Below are 18,721 nucleotides of genomic sequence, written 5' to 3' on the forward strand. Positions count from 1 at the left end.
GGGATGGCGGGCGGGGAGGCCCCTAGGGGTGCTCCAGAGCGCTCCTCCGAGGAAGGGCGGGCAAGCGGGGCAGGTGTGCTCGGTGGCCAGGTGTGCGCGGCGTCTGTTTTGAGTCCTCTTCCCTCTTGGTCGGGGGGCGCTGAGGAGGCACTGGCTGGGGTTTAACAAGCCAGCATGGGGGGGCCCTGGTCTGTACCTCGTGCTGATGACCGTGGTGTAAACACGCCCACGTGGCAGAGCAGGCTTCCGGCAGGACGTCCGTCAGCCAGCTCGAAAACTCTCCCAAGTTTTAACGATCTGCTTTCGCACGTCGTAGAGAGCATGTTTCCAGCGGCCGACACGCGCTGCTCTGTCCTCCCCGAAGGCTGGCCCCCAGGCGGGCCCTGCCACCCAGCCCAACCCGGCTCAATCCCGTGACAGGTGCACATAAACACCTACGCGGTAGCAGCGCGCACAGATGCCGCCCGGGTCCAGATTTCGTATGCAGCCCCCAGCGCGTTTTGCGTCCTCAGGCGACATTGGGACCACCGACTTCCTCCCAAGACGTGGTGGGGTTTTGATATTGGGGGCAGCCCCTTCATCCTTTACTGCACAGCATTTTTCTTGGTGCTAGTTGGTCTCCTGGGGACACACGTGGGGCAGCGGCAGCCGCTTCCTTCCCAGCTCCACACTCAGAGAACATTCCGAGAGTCGGGGTGTGGTCCTGCAGCCCCTCACTCGCTGAGGCTGCAGGCTCCCATCGCCTTCTCCCTCCACCCCCACCCCGATTGGCCGAGGGCCGGCCGTGTCCACAGCCCAGCCGCCATCACAAACCAGAGCCCGTTCTCATGGTCACGTTAGAACCTCCGTCGGTGGCCTCACTCAGAGGGCCCTGGCTCCGTGTGCCACGTGTGGTTCCACGCACGTTGTGCCGGTCCACGTCGTAGCTCTCTACGTGCGGATCATTCCCTAAAATGTTGCCACAGTCAAGAGCGGCAGGCGGCTGGTGGGCAGTGAGCCGACAGTGGCCCCCACCTGGACGGCCGCCGCCCCGCCTGCCCAGGTGGCACCTGCTGGCATTCTTTCCCGTCACCTGTGTCTCTCCCTGCCCCAGCCTGAGGGCAGCAGTGGGAGAGTGGTTCTCTGACAGGTGAGGGTTGGCCTGACCGGGCGGAGTGCGCTGACGTGGCCTCACATGACCGCACGGCTGTGCTCGGGGACCCAGGCGAGGCGGCGGGGCCTGGGGTGACCGGCCGTTCCCTGCCGTCCCTCCTCCCCCGCAGGTGCTGCCTGACTGGGCCCAGACATGGGATGTCGCACCTCGGCGGGGAGCACAGAGGAAGCCAGGGCCTCGCCGAGCTGCTGCCGTGACGGCCAGTGAGCGAGCAGCCGGAGGATGTCCACCACGACAACGGTCGCCCCTGCGGGGATCCCGGCGGTCCCGGGCCCCGTGAACCCGCCCCCGCCGGAGGTCTCCAACCCCGCCAAGCCCGGCCGTAAGACCAACCAGCTGCAGTACATGCAGAACGTGGTGGTGAAGACGCTCTGGAAACACCAGTTCGCTTGGCCCTTCTACCAGCCCGTGGACGCCATCAAGCTGAACCTGCCCGTGAGTGGCCCCCACCCGCCGGCCCTGCCCCTCCGCGGCCCCGACTCCTGGGAGGACGGCCCCCCTGGCCTTGGCAGAGATGGTGCCTGGAGGCAGCTGGTCCTGCTAAGCCAGGCACAGCTCAGGACCCACAATGACCAAGGAGCAGAGGGGATGCTTAGGCGAGTGGGGGAACGGAGGGCGGCTGCCCAGGTGCAGGAAGCGGGGAGAACCCTTGGCCTGTGGGGGGATGAAGGGGGAGCCGGCGATGAGGCTCAGGCCTAGAGGCTCGCCTGTGTCTTCATCCTGTGCCCGGCACTGTCCTGCGGAATGACGCGTGCACACCCGAGACCCTGCGCTCGAGACGGGTGCGGCCCACTTCCCCAGGGATAGCGCCTCAGCTGCGTGCCCGGTGCCGACCTGACCATCTGACGGCTTTCTCTTTTGGACCCGAATAGAGAGCCCCTGAGTCCTGCGAGGGGAAGCCCTGGGCTAGCACTTGGCGGCCTGGGTCCTGGGCCAGCTTGGCTTCCGGGCACTGCGGGCCCCCAAGTGAAGTTTGGAATCTGGGGAGGGGTCTCAGCCCCACCTCTGGAGCCTAGAACAGCTCTGGGCTCTGCCCCAGCCCTGCGGGTCTGTGCGTCCACACAGAACCCTGCTTAGGCCGGGGGCTCAGCAGGGATTACGCTGGCCAAGCGCTTGCCCCAGACTTCACGCCCACCTGCCCTCAGGTGAACAGAAACTTGGGTCCAGCCCCAGTACCCAGATCCCTGAGGAGACTGCCCCCTGCACAATCTCTGTGCTTGGGAGTCGCGAAAGTCGTCATGAATTTGAATCCAACAGTAACACCCCTGACAATCTCTTTCTTAGGATTATCATAAGATAATAAAAAACCCAATGGATATGGGGACTATTAAGAAGAGACTGGAGAATAATTATTATTGGAGCGCGAGTGAATGTATGCAGGACTTCAACACCATGTTTACAAATTGTTATATTTATAACAAGGTAAGAAAATGGTGTGGCGTGGGCCCTACACGCCCCTGTGAGCTGCCCCTGGCCCGGGGAGGCCTGGGGTGGAGGGCCAGCCTGGGGTTGGCCGGTGCCCGCCGGGCTGGGCTGGGCGCTTTGCAGCAGCTCTCAGACAGGCCCAGGGTGCATCCCAGCCTCGCGCTCAGCCCTTGTCTGGCCGCGATCCCCTTGTGTGGGTCCCACAGGCTACGCGTTTGAGCGGTTGCCTTGTGTGTGGACCGCCCCCCCCCCGCCCCGCCCGGCCCCGGCCCCGGCCCCGGCCCCGGCCCCGGCCCCTGCTCCAAGGAGGGAACATTAGAACAGCCTTTTCGGAGGGCGTCGATATGTACCAGACGCTTTAAAACGCCCACGTGCTTGGACCTTTTTTCCTCTGGGGGATGGGATAAAGGGTGGTTTTTATCCTTTGTGGTTTTTGAATTCTTCCAAGAGTTTCCACGTTAAAATATATTCTCTTTGCCTCCCTCCCGCCCCGCCATGTCCCTTCACAGCTTGCTAAATAAATGTTTTTCTTGAGCAACTGCTATGTGTTTGTCTGCTGCAGACACACGGCTCCTTTCCAGCAGGTAACCTTGCCTCTCCTGTGTCTTCAGCCCACAGATGACATAGTGCTCATGGCCCAAGCCTTAGAGAAAATTTTTCTGCAGAAAGTGGCCCAGATGCCCCAGGAGGAAGTTGAGTTATTACCCCCTGCTCCAAAGGGCAAAGGCCGGAAACCAGCTTCGGGAACCCAGAGTGCAGGTAAAGGGGTGGACGTGCAGTCCTTCTCTCCACCTCTGGCAGGTGGGCAGGGCGCCGATGACAGCGTATCTTCTGAGGGTCCGTCCGCCCCTCTGGGCTCAGTTTTCCTGACCCAATCTGCAAGGTTGGGTCAGTGATGATCGGAGCTCCGGGAACCGGGCCTCTGCTGTGTGTGGCCTGCAGGCCTGGTGACCTTGCTGCCGCCTGCCTTGGAGCCTCGCTCCGGGCAGGGATCGTGCTCCTGCTGTGTCCCCACGCTGCTCCTCTCCCACCCACCTCACCCCCCAGCTCTGAGGACACCTCTTCTGGAAGCCACGCGGTCCCTTTGTCCCCTCCGAGGACTTTGCCTCTTCGGCACACTTTGTGTTCTCTGTGGCCTGTCAGGGAGCGGTGGGCATTAGGGTCAGCACGGGGGGTGACCTTACCTGGTCCGGGCACCTGGAGCAGAGGTGCACCCCGATGGTGAGCTTCCCGGGCGGCCCAGCCCTCCAGAGAGGCCAGGGTGTTTCACACTTACAGACGGGGCTGAAGCTGGCTACCTGTGGAACCCGAGTCAACCCCCTGGCTCTTCCTTACCGGGCTGTGCACCTTGTCCTGACTCGCTCATTCGGCCCACGGAGGCAGCCACGATGAGGGCCAGGGTCTCGGCAGGAGGGGCTCTGCTGGCACCCGGCGGGCCCTGGCTGGAGGGGATGGTCCCGGCAGCGTCCAGAAGCGTCGCTGGTAGAGCCGGGTCAGTTCAGCCTCCTTTCCTTTGTCCTCAAGGTACGCAGCAAGTGGCGGCCGTGTCCTCTGTCTCCCCGGCAACCCCCTTCCAGAGCGTCCCCCCCACGGTCTCCCAGACGCCCGTCATTGCTGCCACCCCTGTGCCAACCATCACTGCAAACGTTACGTCGGCCCCTGTCCCCCCGGCTGCCGCCCCGCCCCCTCCCGCGACGCCCATCATCCCCGTGGTCCCTCCCACGCCGCCCGTTGTCAAGGTGAGCTTCCCCCGGGGCTTACGGGATGCAGGCAGGTGTGGGGCGGGCAGGAGGGCGCTCTGCCGCTTTCCCCTGGCACCGACCGCTTGTCGGGAGTTGGGCGTATGTGACTTTGGACCGGTCCCCTCCCCCGCCACGCCCGTGAGGTGGGCCGCGGTTCCTGACACCGACAAGGAGCCCGAGGCTCGGAGCGGCAGGTCACACAGCTGGTGAGGGCGGCTGCGCTTGAGCCCCAGCTTTGCCGGCCTTTGCAGGGCGTGGGCCGAGGTGGGGGGCGCAGAAAGGAGGGGGGTCCCGGCCCTCGCCGCCCGCGCTTGCGCCCGGATTGCCTTGGCGCGGGGAGGGCGGTGGCGGCCTCCGCCTGCTCCTCGCGCCCCCGTGAGTGTGCGCGCACGTCCCTCCCCCGGCTCCCTGCGGGCTTTCCACGGCCGGGCCTGGGCTCGGAGCGAGCGCTCCCCGCGAGATCCGGGGGCCAGCGAGGACGGCTGAGTGTCCTGCTCTGAGCAGGCCCCCGTGCCGGCCACTGATGTGTATCGTCTTCTCCGATTTGACCCTCACAGCGAGCGACCCTCTGGGGCAGGCAGTATTTCCCCCATCTTACAGATGAGGAAGCAGGCGCTCAGAGGGGTTAAATGGCTCCCCCAAGGTAAAACGCCATCTCCGTCGCTTTCCTCTCCCCCGTGGCCTCCACTGCCTGTACTCGGGCGGCGCCTGGCCCGGCCGCCTCACTCAGCGCCCAGCTGCCTTGGAGCATGCCCCGTCTGCCATGGCCCCATGAGCCCCGGGCCCCGCGGCACGTGCTTGGCCTCCGTGGGCGCCCGTGAAGTGTGTGTGGGTGGCTGGCTCGTGCCCGCCAGCCTGGGGGCAGCGGCTTGGTGACTTTGGTGGCGCTCGGACAGCAGACCCCCGTGAGGCCGGCGGCCCAGGTGCGCCTGGCTCCCAGGGGCTGCTCCGCCCGCCCGAGCTGATGGGAGGGGAGCCCCCTGGGCTGGCCTCGGGGTCACAGCGACCCTGGCCACCCAGGCACGAAACACGCGCTCACGCACTGGACACACCCACCAAGTGCTCGTTGGTCATTTCAGTGTTTCCTCCCCCGGTGGGAAGTAGCTCTGTGACATCTGCTGCCCTCAGGGTCAAGTCCAGCCCTGCCCAGGCACTTACCCCCCCGGAGTCCTTGGTCCCCAACCTCGTGCTGCTGCTTGTGTTTCCCGGCTGGGCCGCTGCCCCCGCCCCGCCCCCCGCATGCTCCTCCCGCCCCCCTCGTCCCGTGGCTGCCACTGTCCTGGGAGCGCCAGCTTTGAGGCCCGCGTCTGGGACGCCCCTCTGGCCTTTGACCAGCGGGGGTCCTCTCGCCCCTGCTGCCCCCAAGCCCCAGTCCCACTTGGTGACGGTCCCAGTCACGGTGCCACCGCGGTTGTGCGAGTCCCTGAGCCGCGGCCCAACCCCAGGCGCAGGTGGGCTGCGTGCTGCATCTCACGCCGCTCGGGGTGGTGAGCGCCCACCGTGACTGCGCGGGGCCTGGGGTCTTGGCGGGCGGGCGGGGCTCAGGGACGGCCCGGGGTAGGTTCGGAGTCCAGCCTCACCACCGCCAGCTGTGTGACCTCGGGCCGGCAACGTGGCCCCTCTGAGCCTCGGCGTCCTGCGTGGCGCGGGGCCCCGGGAGGATGGCCGCGACCATGCATGTCCTTGCTTCGCTCGGTGCCTGGCGGCTGGTCCGCGCTCCAGGGGCGCCACCGCAGCGGCTCGGATCCCGGATCCCGGGGCTCACTGTTGTTTTGCTGTCGCAGAAGAAGGGCGTGAAGCGGAAAGCAGACACTACCACGCCCACGACGTCCGCCATCACCGCCAGCCGCAGCGAGTCACCCCCGCCGCTGGCGGACCCCAAGCAGGCCAAGGTGGTGGCACGGCGGGAGAGCGGGGGCCGCCCCATCAAGCCGCCCAAGAAGGACCTGGAGGACGGCGAGGTGCCCCAGCACGCGGGCAAGAAGGGCCGGCTCTCGGAGCACCTGCGGCACTGCGACAGCATCCTCAAGGAGATGCTGTCCAAGAAGCACGCGGCCTACGCCTGGCCCTTCTACAAGCCGGTGGACGCCGAGGCCCTGGAGCTGCACGACTACCACGACATCATCAAGCACCCGATGGACCTGAGCACCGTCAAGGTAGGTGGGTGGTGAGCCAGCCGGGCCCCCTTCCCCTGTCTGGGCGGCCCCTGGCACCTGTCGTGGTGCTGATGTCTTGTGCCGGCCCGGGGGCAACGCAGCAGGCTTGGGGCATCGCCCGGCTCCTTTGGCCTGCCCTGCAGCGGCAAACGGGGCCTCAGGGCTGGCCCGGGGCCCTGGCATGGGTCTGGCAGGGTCAGGGAGGAAGGTGTGCTCTGCCCTGCGCTCACGGAACCGGCAGCTTCCTCGTCATCTGTTCCTCTTGAGCTGGTTTCATCATCTCGTTCATTTTCATCCCGGCGCGTTTGCAGGTCTTTGTAATGACGTTAGGCGAGGTGGCCCTTTCCCGTGGCCCAGCCCCTCCCTGGACAGAAGTGGGCGCTGGACAGGGTGGTGGCAGAGCCGAGACCGGGAGCCCCGGCCTCCCGATTCCCGCAGCAGGGTCTTCCTGCACTGGGGGCTTCCCCCTTGGCTTTTGTGGGTTTTCCTCCGGGTCAGGTCGGTTGTGTACAAGCAGGGAAGAGCAGGTCTGGGCCAGGCAGAGATGGAGAAAATTCCCCGGCTGGCAGCGGCAGCCTCGAGGGCAGGAGACCTGGGGTCTTCTCAGAGTGCGTGCACGAGGGGTTCCTGAGCCCCCGTCGGGCTTGGGCCCCAGCACAGCTGCCCTTCCTCGGTCTGGATCGGTCTCTGACGGTCTGAGGAACGTCCCTGGCCGTTGGACCGTTACCTGGAAAGGTAACCCCACAAAAGGGGCAGGTGGTTTCTTGGCACCGATGGGGTCTGGGCCGTGAGCCGCTGGGCTCAGTCACTCTGCCTCATGTACCTGGACACTGCCTCGTGTATACCTGTCTGGGGCAGACTCTCTCTCCTTAATGGAAGTCTTCCTCCCCGCCAAGGGACAGGACAGACCTGGCCATCTAGGGCCGTGGTTCCCGGGGAGCTGGCCGAGTCAGGCGGGCCTGGCTGGGCTGGGTGACCGGGCAGCTTCCTCACCTTCTCTGATCTTCGTCCTAACTGCGAGGGCAGGGCTCCGGCCTTCTTGGACTCGCTCAGTGCCACAGTGGCCCTGCTCCTCCTGGGAGCCCAGGAGTGTCAGCTACTTTTCTTTGACTGATGTTTTTCTTTTAATTTGTGTAAGATAGGAACAGAGGGTCAAAAATCCAAGCAAAGCAGAGGTGGGTGGAGAGAAGACCTAACCTCTGGTATCGTTGCCCCCCTTTCCAGAGATCTTTCCAGCTAATGGTTTGGTCACATCTTTCTGGATTAGCTCCTGGCTCAGGCTGGCTCTTTCCAAGCAGGTTTTGACTGTGGGGCAGTGGTACTTGGGCTCCCAGATGCACCAGGAAAGTGGCCGGCTGTCAAATTAGGGCCGGAGTCTGAGAATCTTGCAGAAGTTGAGAGGGTCTCGGGTGCCCATTTCTCCTTCCTGGCTGAGCTACCCCAGACTGGGGAGGCTGTGCAGAGGGCTGGAGCCAGGCAGCCCCAGTGCTGTTGGAAGCTCTCCAGGTGGGAGCAGAGGAGGATGGTGTGTCCTAGGCTGTAGAGGCTGCAGGTCCTGGAGTCTGACCACCACCAACCCCTCCATCGAGGCCAGGACTTTGTTAGTCTAGGTGCCGGCGAGGTAGGTGGTTAGGCTCCAGCCCACAATGTCCTGCTGCAGCACAGCACGGCCCCCAGGATGAGCGGGCACCTCACACGCCCGACACAAGGTCCCTGACTGACGAGCTCATATCTGTGTGAACCCATCAGGCGTGGGGAGCTCTCTCCCTCGAGAGCCGTTGCCCCGTCTGCCCCGATCTTAGCTGCCACATTGTGGTCCCTGGCTGGCTGCACTTCTGTCCCCACCTGCAGAGCCAGTCATCCCGTGCTCCCGGCGGGGCAGTGGGATGACCTGGTGCTCTGTGAAGCAGGCTAGCTAACAGGACCTGGATTCTCAGGAGAGAAAATTGAACGTCTCATTCTGAGAACTGAGTAGCCCCCTAAACTGGTCGAGGGCAACTTTTCGCCAGAAGTTGCTTGCTCCCCACCGGAGCTCCTGCCAACCGGGGTGTCGACGTGTGAAGTTAGCCAAAACGTAGAGCTGGGGACTTTGGTTGCGGGAGCTGGGACTTTGGGGAGCACCGTTTTCTTTCTCCCTGAGTGTCAGCCTCTCTGTGGGGTCCTGGGCCCTCCCCTCCAAGCCCTCGGGGCCGCCCTTCCACCTTCTCCCTGGGCTCCCAGACGAGGTCTCGGGCTGGCGGTGGACGTGCGGAGGGTCCCGAGGCACAGCGGTGCCCTCAGGCCCCGTGGCTTGTGTGTTGCAGAAGAAGATGGACAGCCGTGAGTACCCAGACGCACAGGGCTTTGCGGCCGACATCCGGTTGATGTTCTCCAACTGTTACAAGTACAACCCCCCCGACCACGAGGTGGTGGCCATGGCCAGGAAGCTGCAGGTAACGCCAGGTGCTCTGTGTGGGGAGGGGCCCCCTGGGCACAGGTGGGATCAGCCGCTCAGGGCAGGCACCCGCGAAGGACATGGGTGTCTGGGAGGGCATGTCTCCCGGGGGAGGGGCGGGGTGTCTGGGGACCTCGTCCACGGGCACGTTTCCCCTGAGCGGCGGCCGAGTGGCGGCCAGGCCCCGAGCCTGCTCCCCAGGGACGTGGTGGCCAAGAGGCCAGTTTCTGCCTCCTGGGAGCTGCAGGCTCAGGTGGGCAGCGGCGAGCAGGTGGGGGCCAGCGGGTGTTCTAGCCAGGGTGGAGACGGAGAGAAGGCAGACGCCTGCTGCCCTGCACTTCACCGCGTGCCGGGGGCCCCTCGTCAGGAGCCTGCTGGTGCGGCCCGTGGGCGTCGTAGCGGGGGACGGCTGTTTGTGTAGCCTGTTGCTTTCCCGACCACGAGGCGGACGGCACGTGGGAGAAACGGGCCTGCAGGGAAGCGCAGTCTGGCCTTCAGTGGTGGCACTCTGCGTACATGCACACGGATGTCACAGGCCGAGTGTGCGCACACCCCTGTGCGTGATGATCTGTCAGAGCCTGGGGGCTGCCGCGGGTTTCTGTACGGGCCAGTACACCGAGCCTGTTCTTATCTCTCTTTGCCATCACGTAGCCTGTTGCTTTTGTAAATACAGGACCCAGAATGTCGTCCTGTAAGACGTTCCCAGTCCCTTGCTCAGAAGCCTTTTGAAAACCCGGTACGGTAACTCGGGAGCATCCTTGGTCACCCAGGCCCCGCACGGGGCCTCAGGGGGAGCCTCCTTCGGGCCTCTGGGTGCCTGCAATAATCTTCCTTACCTTCCTGCTGCCTGTGGGCCCCGGCTGCTGCGGGCTGCCCCCTCTGTGCACTGGCTCCCACTGGGGAGTGTGGTAGAGCGGTCCTGGTGGTCCCAGTACACCCAGAGGAAGCCACCGGGACCCACGGTTTCATACCAAGACCATGAAGCCGAAAGGCTCTGCAAGGCCCCGTGCTGTCGTTGCTCTGTTGATGCTGAACCTTGCGCGTAGCTCCACGAGGAGGCCAGGCGGCGCCGGCAGCAGACGGGCCGAGGGCAGCGGCTCCGATTCTGTTCCGGAAAAGGTGGTCTCTGCGGTGCGGCCACGGAGGTTGGGCATCTTGATCACCGATGCCTGTTCAGTAATTGGCTATCGATTGTGTCACGTCAAGCTGGGTGGGGTTAGAGCCTGACGCTGCAGCAGCCTGATGTGGACCCACCCCCACCCCCTGCCGGCGGGGGGGCCGTTTGCCCAGAGCGGCCAGGTCATGGCCTTGCGTAGCAGCGTACCTCTGAGATGTCTTTACCCCAGGAGGAGATTCTGGGGGACCGGGACCCAGAGTAGGTTCTTACGGGAGCCGGACGCCTGGTCGGTGGGGCTGCACCTTTTGCGTGTAAACCAGGTGTGTGTGGCTTCAGGTGTCCGAGCTAGCAGAGAGAAGTCTCCCTTCGTGGCCGCTCGTCCTGTCTGAAATGAACCTGGGCCGCCGGGGGTGGGGCGGGGGGATCTTTGTTGAGTGTGTGCTCCCAAGGCTGTGTAAGAGCGGGCGGTTTGGATCGGACAAGACTTTTGCCTTTTGAGCCAACTTTTGGACCCAACTCAGAACGAGATGTGATACTACAGTAACATCACAGGGGAGAGAAATGGGGAAGCCGAAGGAGCTCCCAGATGCAGTGGCTGGGGGGCCCCGGAACAGGGTCAGAGCTCAAAGGAAGGCCCTCTCACTGTCTGTCAGTAGGCGGCAGCCTTGGACCGGGATGCTGAAAAGACTTGCGAGCCGTGGACGGGAGGTCGGGCGTCTAATAAAGGAGCTCGTGTGCCAGCTCCTAAAAGGCTGTGTCTGTGGCCGTTGACTCTGCGCCCTCTGGCCCTGGACCCGCGCTCAGGGCCTGGGGAGGGAGGGGCAGAGAGCAAGCCGGGGTGGGCGGCGTGGGGGCGGCCCAGCGCCCTGGGCAGGCTGGGTCCAGTCTCCCCGACTCCCCGGGGGCTGCCCACGGGCGTCCAGGACCCAGGCGGCCCCTGCTGTCCCGCAGGACGTGTTTGAGATGCGGTTTGCCAAGATGCCGGACGAGCCGGTGGAGGCGCCCACGCTGCCCGTGCCCGCGGCCCCTGTGGTCAGCAAGGGCGTGGAGAGCAGCCGCAGCAGCGAGGAGAGCTCCACAGACTCAGGCAGCTCGGACTCGGAGGAGGAGCGGGCCACGCGGCTGGCGGAGCTGCAGGAGCAGGTGAGTGGCCGCGGCCGGGCCTTGATCCGATGTTTGCCCTGGTCACCCCCCACCCCCACCCCAAGCCGCAGCCGTCCTCCACGGCGGGGTCGCTGGCAGGGCACCCGGCGAAGGTGTCGGCTCCGAGGGCCCCCTCGGCAGTGCCTGCAGGCCCGACCGGGTCGGGACGTCCCTGGAGCCCTGGAGCCTCCTTCCGCTCCAGAAAGGTCTGGGAGGCACCTGCGGAAGCCGCAGCCGTGGGGCTCCACGAGCCTGTCTGGCTGGGGGCGGGCACGGGCTCCGCAGCTCTGCCCGAGCGAGGTTGTCCTGCCTCGGCCTCTGGCCACCTGTGAGTCGGCCCTCCCCACCGCTTCGCGCGCCTCACGTGCAAAATGGGACCCAGAGGTGCTGGATTCCTGGGCGGGGGGCCTCCAGCAGGGAGGAGACGGTGGGGTAACAGTGACCCTGCCGGCACCCCGGTGGGGCTGGGCGTCTGAGCTGAGCCTTGTCAGGGATGATGGTGCAGGGAGCATGGCCCTGAGGTGCAGCTGTCGGGCCGGGGTCCCTCCCACGCCACGTGACGTGGCTGGCGTGTGCGAGCCTGGTGCCGTCTTGGCCCGTCCACCTGCTAGAGGCTGGGGGCTCCGTTTCCTCGCCCGTCCGGCGTGAGACTCCGCTTGGGGTCTGCTGAGGTGAGAAGCGGGTAGAGCACGTAGCACACTGGCAGCCACTTGCCGGACGAGATGAGTGTCCCCTGCCGGCACCGGACCGTTTTGACCCTGCAGAGCTGCCGTGTCACATCCCAGCAGCTGCCCACGAGTGGAAAGTCTCCTCTGTGCAGGCGTTTAAACCTCGCCATAGAGAGTCTCCCTCATCTGGAAAACAGAAACTAGCAGGAAAACCAGGAGGCACCATTTATCGAGCCCTTCGGGTGCCACCTGCCCTGCACTTCGGGCGGGGAGACCGAGGCCCAGCGGCTCGCCCGCCGTCGCAGGGGTGGGGAGGGCCAGACGGGCTCTGCCGCCCTCCGGGACCTGTCTGGCTCCCCGGCTCCCCTCCCCGCACGGTGGCGGCAGCTCCTGGGCACCCCAGCCCCCCGCCCGCGGCCCCCTTGGGCCAGCCCTGGGGAGCCCCGCTCAGCTGCCTGTCTCTTCCAGCTGAAGGCTGTGCACGAGCAGCTGGCCGCCCTGTCTCAGGCCCCAGTGAACAAGCCAAAGAGGAAGAAGGAGAAGAAGGAAAAGAAGAAGAAGGACAAGGACAAGGAGAGGCACAAGGCCAAGTCCGAGGAGGACAAGAAGGCCAAGGTGGCCCCGCCTGCCAAGCAGGCCCAGCAGAAGAAGGCTCCCGCCAAGAAGGCCAACAGTGCGACTGTGGCTGGCAGGTGGGCGCCGGCGCCCCGTGTCCTGGACACGCATGTGGCGGGAGGATGCTGGATTCGGGGCTCTGTCCTGGTGACCTGGACCCTGGGCTGTTACGGGGAGATGGGGGCAGGGGTTGGTGGCCCTCGTCGTGCCCACCTCGTGGGAAGACTGGGAGGACCAAACGAGATCTCTGCCTCGACGGCGTGGCCTCCGGAGGGCGGCGCTCAGTTCCCCGTGGGGCCGGGCTCAGTCACAGGCATGGGAGACCTCAGCATCTAGAGGCTTCGGGGACATTTCCCTGGTCTGGGCCCGGGAGTTTGCTTTGGGGGGTCTTGGCGCCGTGTCCTGGGCCCTTGGCACCCCATCCCCGCGTGGCCTGGTCGGCGGAGGGTCGGGGGTGGAGGTGCGCCTTGGCACAGAGCTCCCTGGTCCCCATGGCCTTCACTCAGCCCCTGCCGTGGCCACGCGCTGCCCCGAGGACCGCCTGCCGCAGATGAGCAGGGACGACATGGGGAGGTGAGGGTGGTGGGAAGGCACGCCGGGCCGGGCGCCTCTCCCGGCGGGGTGGGAGGAGGGCGTCCTGGAGGAGGGGCGACGGCTGCACAGAGGGTCCGGATGGGGTTCCAAGAATCAGGAACAGCGGGCACAGAGCTGTAGAGGCCAGTGGAATGTGTTCCTCGTGGGAATGAGGATGAGGGTGGGCACTGCTGAAGAACAGAGGCCAGGTTGGGAAGAGGGGAGGGTTGAGGCTGCTGAGGCTGGCCGGCTCGGTTGAGGTGTTTGCAGTTCGTTCTCCAGTGAAAGTGGTCAGATCCTGGCCAGTGTGGAGGATGGATTAGCGAGAGGCAAGAATGGGAGGAAGGATGCCCTCTGGAGTTGCCGTGGTCACGCAGGCAGGAGAGGCCGGTGTGGCCATGGGGGTGGAGGTGTGTTGCTTTGAGAACTGTCTGTGAGGCAGAGTGGACAGGCCTTGGTCCCTGGACGTAGGAGGAGGGGTATGCAGAGCTGAGGACTTGGGCTTTGGTAGCTGGGCGGGCAGCGGCACCATCGAGAGGGGCAGCGAGAACGGTCAGGGGTTTGCTCCCGCCTTTTGCAGGGGGAGGCAGAAATCAGGTTCCCTGTTCTGTCTCTGTCTCTGGTTTTGGTGTCTGTACAATGCTGGCCTCAAAAAGGAGTTGGGAAGTGTTCCCTTGTCTTCTGTTTTCTGGAGTAGATTTATAGCCTTGGTCTATTAATTCTTAAATGTGTGGTAGAATTCACCAGTGAAACCATCTGGGCCCGGAGTTTCACTGTTGGAAGGTTGTTAACCACGAATTCAGTCCCTTTGAACGTTCCCCACAAATTTGCTATACTGTGATTTCATTTAAGTTCAAAATAATTTTTAATTCCCTTCAGGCGTCCTTTTTGACCATGGATTATTTAGAAGTGTGTTGTTTGGTTTAGAGATATTTGGAGAGTTTTCCAGATATTTTTCAGTTACTGATTTCTAGGGTCAGAGAACACACTTTACATGTTTTCAACATTTTAAAGTTCGTTAGGATTTTATGGCCCAGAATACGGTGTGTCTTGGTGAGTGTGCCATGTGCGCTTGAAAAGAACGTGTGTCCTCCTCCTGTTGGGTGGAGTGTCGTATAAATGTCAGTTAGAAGATTAAAAAAAAATCTAAAAAAAAAAAGATACAAATGAACTTATTTACAAAACAGAAACAGACTCACAGACTGAGAGAGCAAAGTTATGGTTACCAAGGGGGACGGGGGGGGGGGAGGGGAGGGATCGTGGGAGTTTGGGATTGACACGGACACACTGCTACATTTAAAACAGATAACCAACAAGGATCTCCAGCAGAGCACGGGGAACTCTGCTTAATATTCTGTAATAACCTAAATAGGAAAATAATTTGAAAAAGAATAGATACATGTATATAAAAAAAAAATTTTTAAACCCCAAACAGACAAAAACATGTCAATTAATAAGTTAATTTGGTTGATGGTGGTGTTGGGATCGTCTCTGTTCTGCTGATTTGTTCTATTAATTACCGAGAGAGAATCATTGAATTCTGCAAGTGAAGTTGCAGGTTTTCCTGTTTCCCTTCAGTTCCATCAGCTTTTGTTTATATATTTTGAAGCTTGGTTTTAGATGCACACACGTGTAGGACTGTGATGGTCAGTTGACTCTTTTATCATTATACAGTGTCCCTCTTTTTCCTGGTAGCATTCCTTTTTCTGAAGTCTACTTTGTCTGAAATTGTTACAGCCATTGTGGTTTTCTTTTGATTAGTATTTACACGGAATATTTTCCCCCCATCTTTTTACTTTTAACCTACCTCTGTCGTTATATTTCAAGGGGGGTCGTGTAGATTAGATAGCATATAAATTGGGTCTTGGTTCTTACCCAGTCTGAGCACCCCTTTCTTTTAATTGGTGTGTTTAGACCATTTATATTTAATGTAATTGTGGATACAATTTGGTTTCCACCTACCATTCCATTATTTTCTATTTGTCCCTGCTGTTTATTCCTCTGTCCCCCTTCCTGCCTTCTTCTGGGTTATTTGAATACGGAGATGAGTTTGACCTGTCGTGCTTGAGATGCCTGTGGGGCATTGAGGGGAGCTGACCACCACGGTTGTTTCCTGGCCAAGGCCTCCCTAGGCCGGTAGCAGCCTCTGCTCTGACCTCTGGAGCAGGGTCTTCCGTGTCCCTGGAGATGTATGTGCGTCTCCAGGCAGTCGCCCGGCTTCTCTGTCTGGGGGTTGGGCTGCTCCTTGGTAAGAGAGCCTGGTCCTGGAGAGGAAGAGGGCCGGCGGGCAAGGGGTCGGGGTCTGGGGGGGGGGGGCGGTGGGGGGAACTCGGGGTTGTGGGGCTGGGGCTGGGCGGGGTAGGGGGCTCCAGGGATGGGGACGGGGGGCTCCACGCCATGATGCTCCTTGCCTTCTGCCTCAGACAGCCGAAGAAGGGCGGCAAGCAGGCGTCGGCCTCCTATGACTCGGAGGAGGAGGAGGAGGGGCTGCCCATGAGCTACGATGAGAAGCGCCAGCTCAGCCTGGACATCAACCGGCTGCCGGGGGAGAAGCTGGGCCGCGTGGTGCACATCATCCAGTCGCGGGAGCCCTCGCTCAGGGACTCCAACCCCGACGAGATAGAGATTGACTTTGAGACGCTAAAACCCACCACTTTGCGGGAGCTAGAGAGATACGTCAAGTCTTGTTTACAGAAAAAGCAAAGGAAGCCATTCTGTAAGTCGTCGGGATGGGGTGCCTTGCTGCCGCCCCTGCCCATCACCCCTTCGGTCCCGGAGCAGACAGCCAGGCAGCCTCGGGGGTGGGAGTGGGAGTGGGTCGCACGCTGCCAGGCTCCTCGCCCCTCTTCTGCCTTGTGCCCTGAGGATGCAGGGACACAGCTTCCCTCTGCTCAGCTGGGGGCGGGGCTTAGCTGAGACCAGCTGCGGCTCCACCCCAGCCGGAGCCCTTCTTCCCCTGCTCCCGGGCAGGTGGGCAGCACTTGTGTGCCTCATCCTTCCCCAGAGCAGGCAGGACCCCTGGGTCGGTCCCCAGCCCCATTCGTTCAAATGCTGGCTAAGGCCCTCACCACAAGCCTTCTTGAGGCTCCGTTTGGGGCCTGGGCTGCAGGCGACCTGTCGATGGTTCCCTGCCTGGGCAGACCAGTTCCCTTTGCCTGGGGTGGAGGTCCAGAGGCCTCCCAGGAGGGACGATTGCACTGGCTCAGGCTCACCCTGGAAGTCGATGACTTCGCTGGACGGGAACGAGTCGCTGCCTGGGTTGTTGGGTCCTGGGGAGTGAGAGGAAGGGCAGGAGGCCCCAGGCCACCCCACGGTGGCAGGAGAACAGGGCAGCCGCCCGGCCCTGAGGAACAGCACCCAGGGTGCACCTGCTGCTGTGTGTGGCCCCCTCGGGCTACGTGGTCCTCACTCGCTCTGAGGGGGGAAGCTGCCTTCTCCTGGATGGAGCATGGCGTGACCCCTGCAGTCATGGCACGTTTGCTCCTCGGTAAGTCGCCTGTGGACTCAGAGGTGCTCGCGCAGGCACGCCAGGAGGTGGAGTTGGCTCCAGGGCGGAGTCTGGGCCTCACTGAGGCCGAGGGAGAGCCTCGGCCGTGGCGTGGCGAAGGAAAACCATGAGTTGGGGGGTCAGGGCCTCAAGCCGCAGTCCTGCCCCTCCCCCGGGGGCGCGCCGTCGGTGCAGCCGTCTGCAGTGGGCGTGGTCTGTCCCAGCGCGGGAGTTGTGCGGCAGCTGCAGAGCCTCGCGTGTGGCGGGGCCTCCGTACGTGTGGGCTGCCCCTGGGGCCGCCCGCCCTTCCCCGCCTGCGGCCTCAGCTCCCGTGCTCTTCCGCAGCCACGAGCGGGAAGAAGCAGGCGGCCAAGTCGAAGGAGGAGTTGGCTCAGGAGAAGAAGAAGGAGCTCGAGAGGCGGCTGCAGGATGTCAGCGGGCAGCTGGGCAGCAGCAAGAAGCCTGCCAAGAGAGGTACCCGTGGCCCTCGCGCTGCTCCGCCGGGGGCAGAGGGCAGTGGGAGGGAGCGGGCAGCTGACCTGGGTCTGCGCCTGTGGCTCCACCTCGTAACGAGCTGCGTTTCCCTGGAGGAGGCTGTTGACCCCCCGAAACCCTGATTTCCTTATCTGCAAACTGGGACCAGAGCCCGGCCCTGCAGGGAGGCTGAGCACATGACAGGCGTGTGTGAAAGCGCCGCTTTGCAGAGCCCCTGGGAGACGGCCCTTTGGAAGGGTGCAGCTGTGGTCTTGGGGGGCTGGACCCCGTGACTTGGGAGGGACTGAGGTCCTACCCTGCAGCTTCAGTGGGTCCTGGCCCCCAGCAGTGGGCTTTCTGGCTGCTCTCAGACAGGAACACTAGTTCCCAGCCAGTTAGCCAGTATCACAGGTGGAGGGGGAGGGTCTGACTTCCAGCCCCAGGCCCTCAGCTCTGTGGACTCGGGGTCTTATTTTAGGCGAGCAGGTGATTTGATTCCTTGCCTCCTTTCCCCGGGGCCTGTAAGAAAAGGCAAATACCTTTGTCCTGGCCCCAGGGACAGTGGGGCCCAGGTGGCGGTCAGATTCTAGGTCCAGTCTTGGTCATGCAGTGGCCAGGTGCCACAGCCTTGCCTGGCCCCCTTGCCCAGTGCCAAGCTGGGGCTCGGAGCCCTGCTCGCTCCCACTGATGGCTGAGAGGCCCCCCTTGCGTTAGCCCTGGGGAGGGCGTGGTTATTGCTCAGCGCGTGTGACTGTGGAACCTTCATGTGGCCGGCCACGTCCCCGCACGTCTCATCAGTTTCTCGTAGTAGATTGCCTTTTCTCCCAGCCTCTAAGTGTATTTAGATGTGTTGACCTCTGAGCCGTTTCTGCTCACACTTCTGACACCAAACGTGTGAGTTTTTCTCACGCCAGTTCTCCAGCTCCCACACGAGCAGGGTGTCCAGCAGTTGAGCTCCGTGCTGACGCTGTCTGCTCGGTTAAGGGCTCAGCGCCCCCCGCCTCTAAGACGCCAGGTGCATGTCCCAAGCTTCCCGTGCCTTTGACTGACGGGCTGTAAATCGGGGATTCCCACAACCCCCTCCTCAGGTTTGAAAATTGGCTAGGACGGCTCACAGAACTCAGGAATTATGAGTGAAACCCCTTGTGGTTTGTTATAAAGGACACAACTCAGGGACAGCCAGGTGGACGAGCGGCACAGGGCAGGGAGTGGGGGCGTGGGGTCTGCAGGCCTGTCCAGCCACCACCCTCCCAGCAGCTGGAGGCCCCCTGAACCGGGGGTTCTCTCTGGAGCGCAGTCTCCAGTCCCCGCCCCTCCTCGGCCATGGGGGCGAGGCGGGGGGGGGGGGGGGGGGAGCTGAAAGTCCCCGCCCCGGTCACATGGTCTTCCTGGTGAGCCGCCCTGGGCTGTGTGGCCCTGGGGGGGCCCCCGCCCCGAGTCACTCGTGAGCGTAAACTCAGGTGGGAGCTAAAGGGGCTCCTTAGCAGTAAAAGATGTTCCTGCCACTAGGGAGAGTGCAGGGGATTTAGGAGCTCTGTGCTGGGAACAGGGTACGAGCACCAGACGCATTTCTTACACCATCACAACCTCGTTAACGCGTTGCTGCATTTCAACAAAATCGCTTAACGTTTATCACGTGACTGGGTCAGGATCCGGGTGGGTCGGGGCATGTGGGGGGGGCGGGGGAGGCACGGACGGGCTCACGAGGAGGGAGGGGCGGCCGGCGCGTGGGGG

General features: G+C 63.0%; 1 protein-coding gene across 5 annotated transcripts in view; it reads left to right on the forward strand.

Annotated features, from left to right (window-relative positions):
* The window catches only part of BRD3 (bromodomain containing 3), a 54,306-nt gene that overhangs the window by 12,853 nt on the left and 22,732 nt on the right, over nucleotides 1–18,721 (forward strand). For 3 of the 5 annotated variants that reach the window (XM_073806777.1, XM_033859017.2, XM_033859016.2), the window contains exons 2-11: nucleotides 1,263–1,588; nucleotides 2,438–2,575; nucleotides 3,190–3,337; nucleotides 4,103–4,317; nucleotides 6,105–6,476; nucleotides 8,780–8,908; nucleotides 10,979–11,170; nucleotides 12,307–12,530; nucleotides 15,450–15,742; nucleotides 16,859–16,987. In XM_073806777.1, coding sequence (XP_073662878.1) covers nucleotides 1,376–1,588; nucleotides 2,438–2,575; nucleotides 3,190–3,337; nucleotides 4,103–4,317; nucleotides 6,105–6,476; nucleotides 8,780–8,908; nucleotides 10,979–11,170; nucleotides 12,307–12,530; nucleotides 15,450–15,742; nucleotides 16,859–16,987 — 2,053 coding nt within the window. In that variant the 5' untranslated portion in view covers nucleotides 1,263–1,375. Of the gene's footprint in view, nucleotides 1–1,262; nucleotides 1,589–2,437; nucleotides 2,576–3,189; nucleotides 3,338–4,102; nucleotides 4,318–6,104; nucleotides 6,477–8,779; nucleotides 8,909–10,978; nucleotides 11,171–12,306; nucleotides 12,531–15,449; nucleotides 15,743–16,858; nucleotides 18,676–18,721 lie in introns of those variants that run through there. The other 2 variants (XM_033859015.2, XM_073806776.1) reach the window with 1 other exon arrangement.

This window comes from Tursiops truncatus, chromosome 6 (assembly GCF_011762595.2).
Source record: "Tursiops truncatus isolate mTurTru1 chromosome 6, mTurTru1.mat.Y, whole genome shotgun sequence".
NCBI classification, from domain to species: Eukaryota; Metazoa; Chordata; class Mammalia; order Artiodactyla; family Delphinidae; genus Tursiops; species Tursiops truncatus.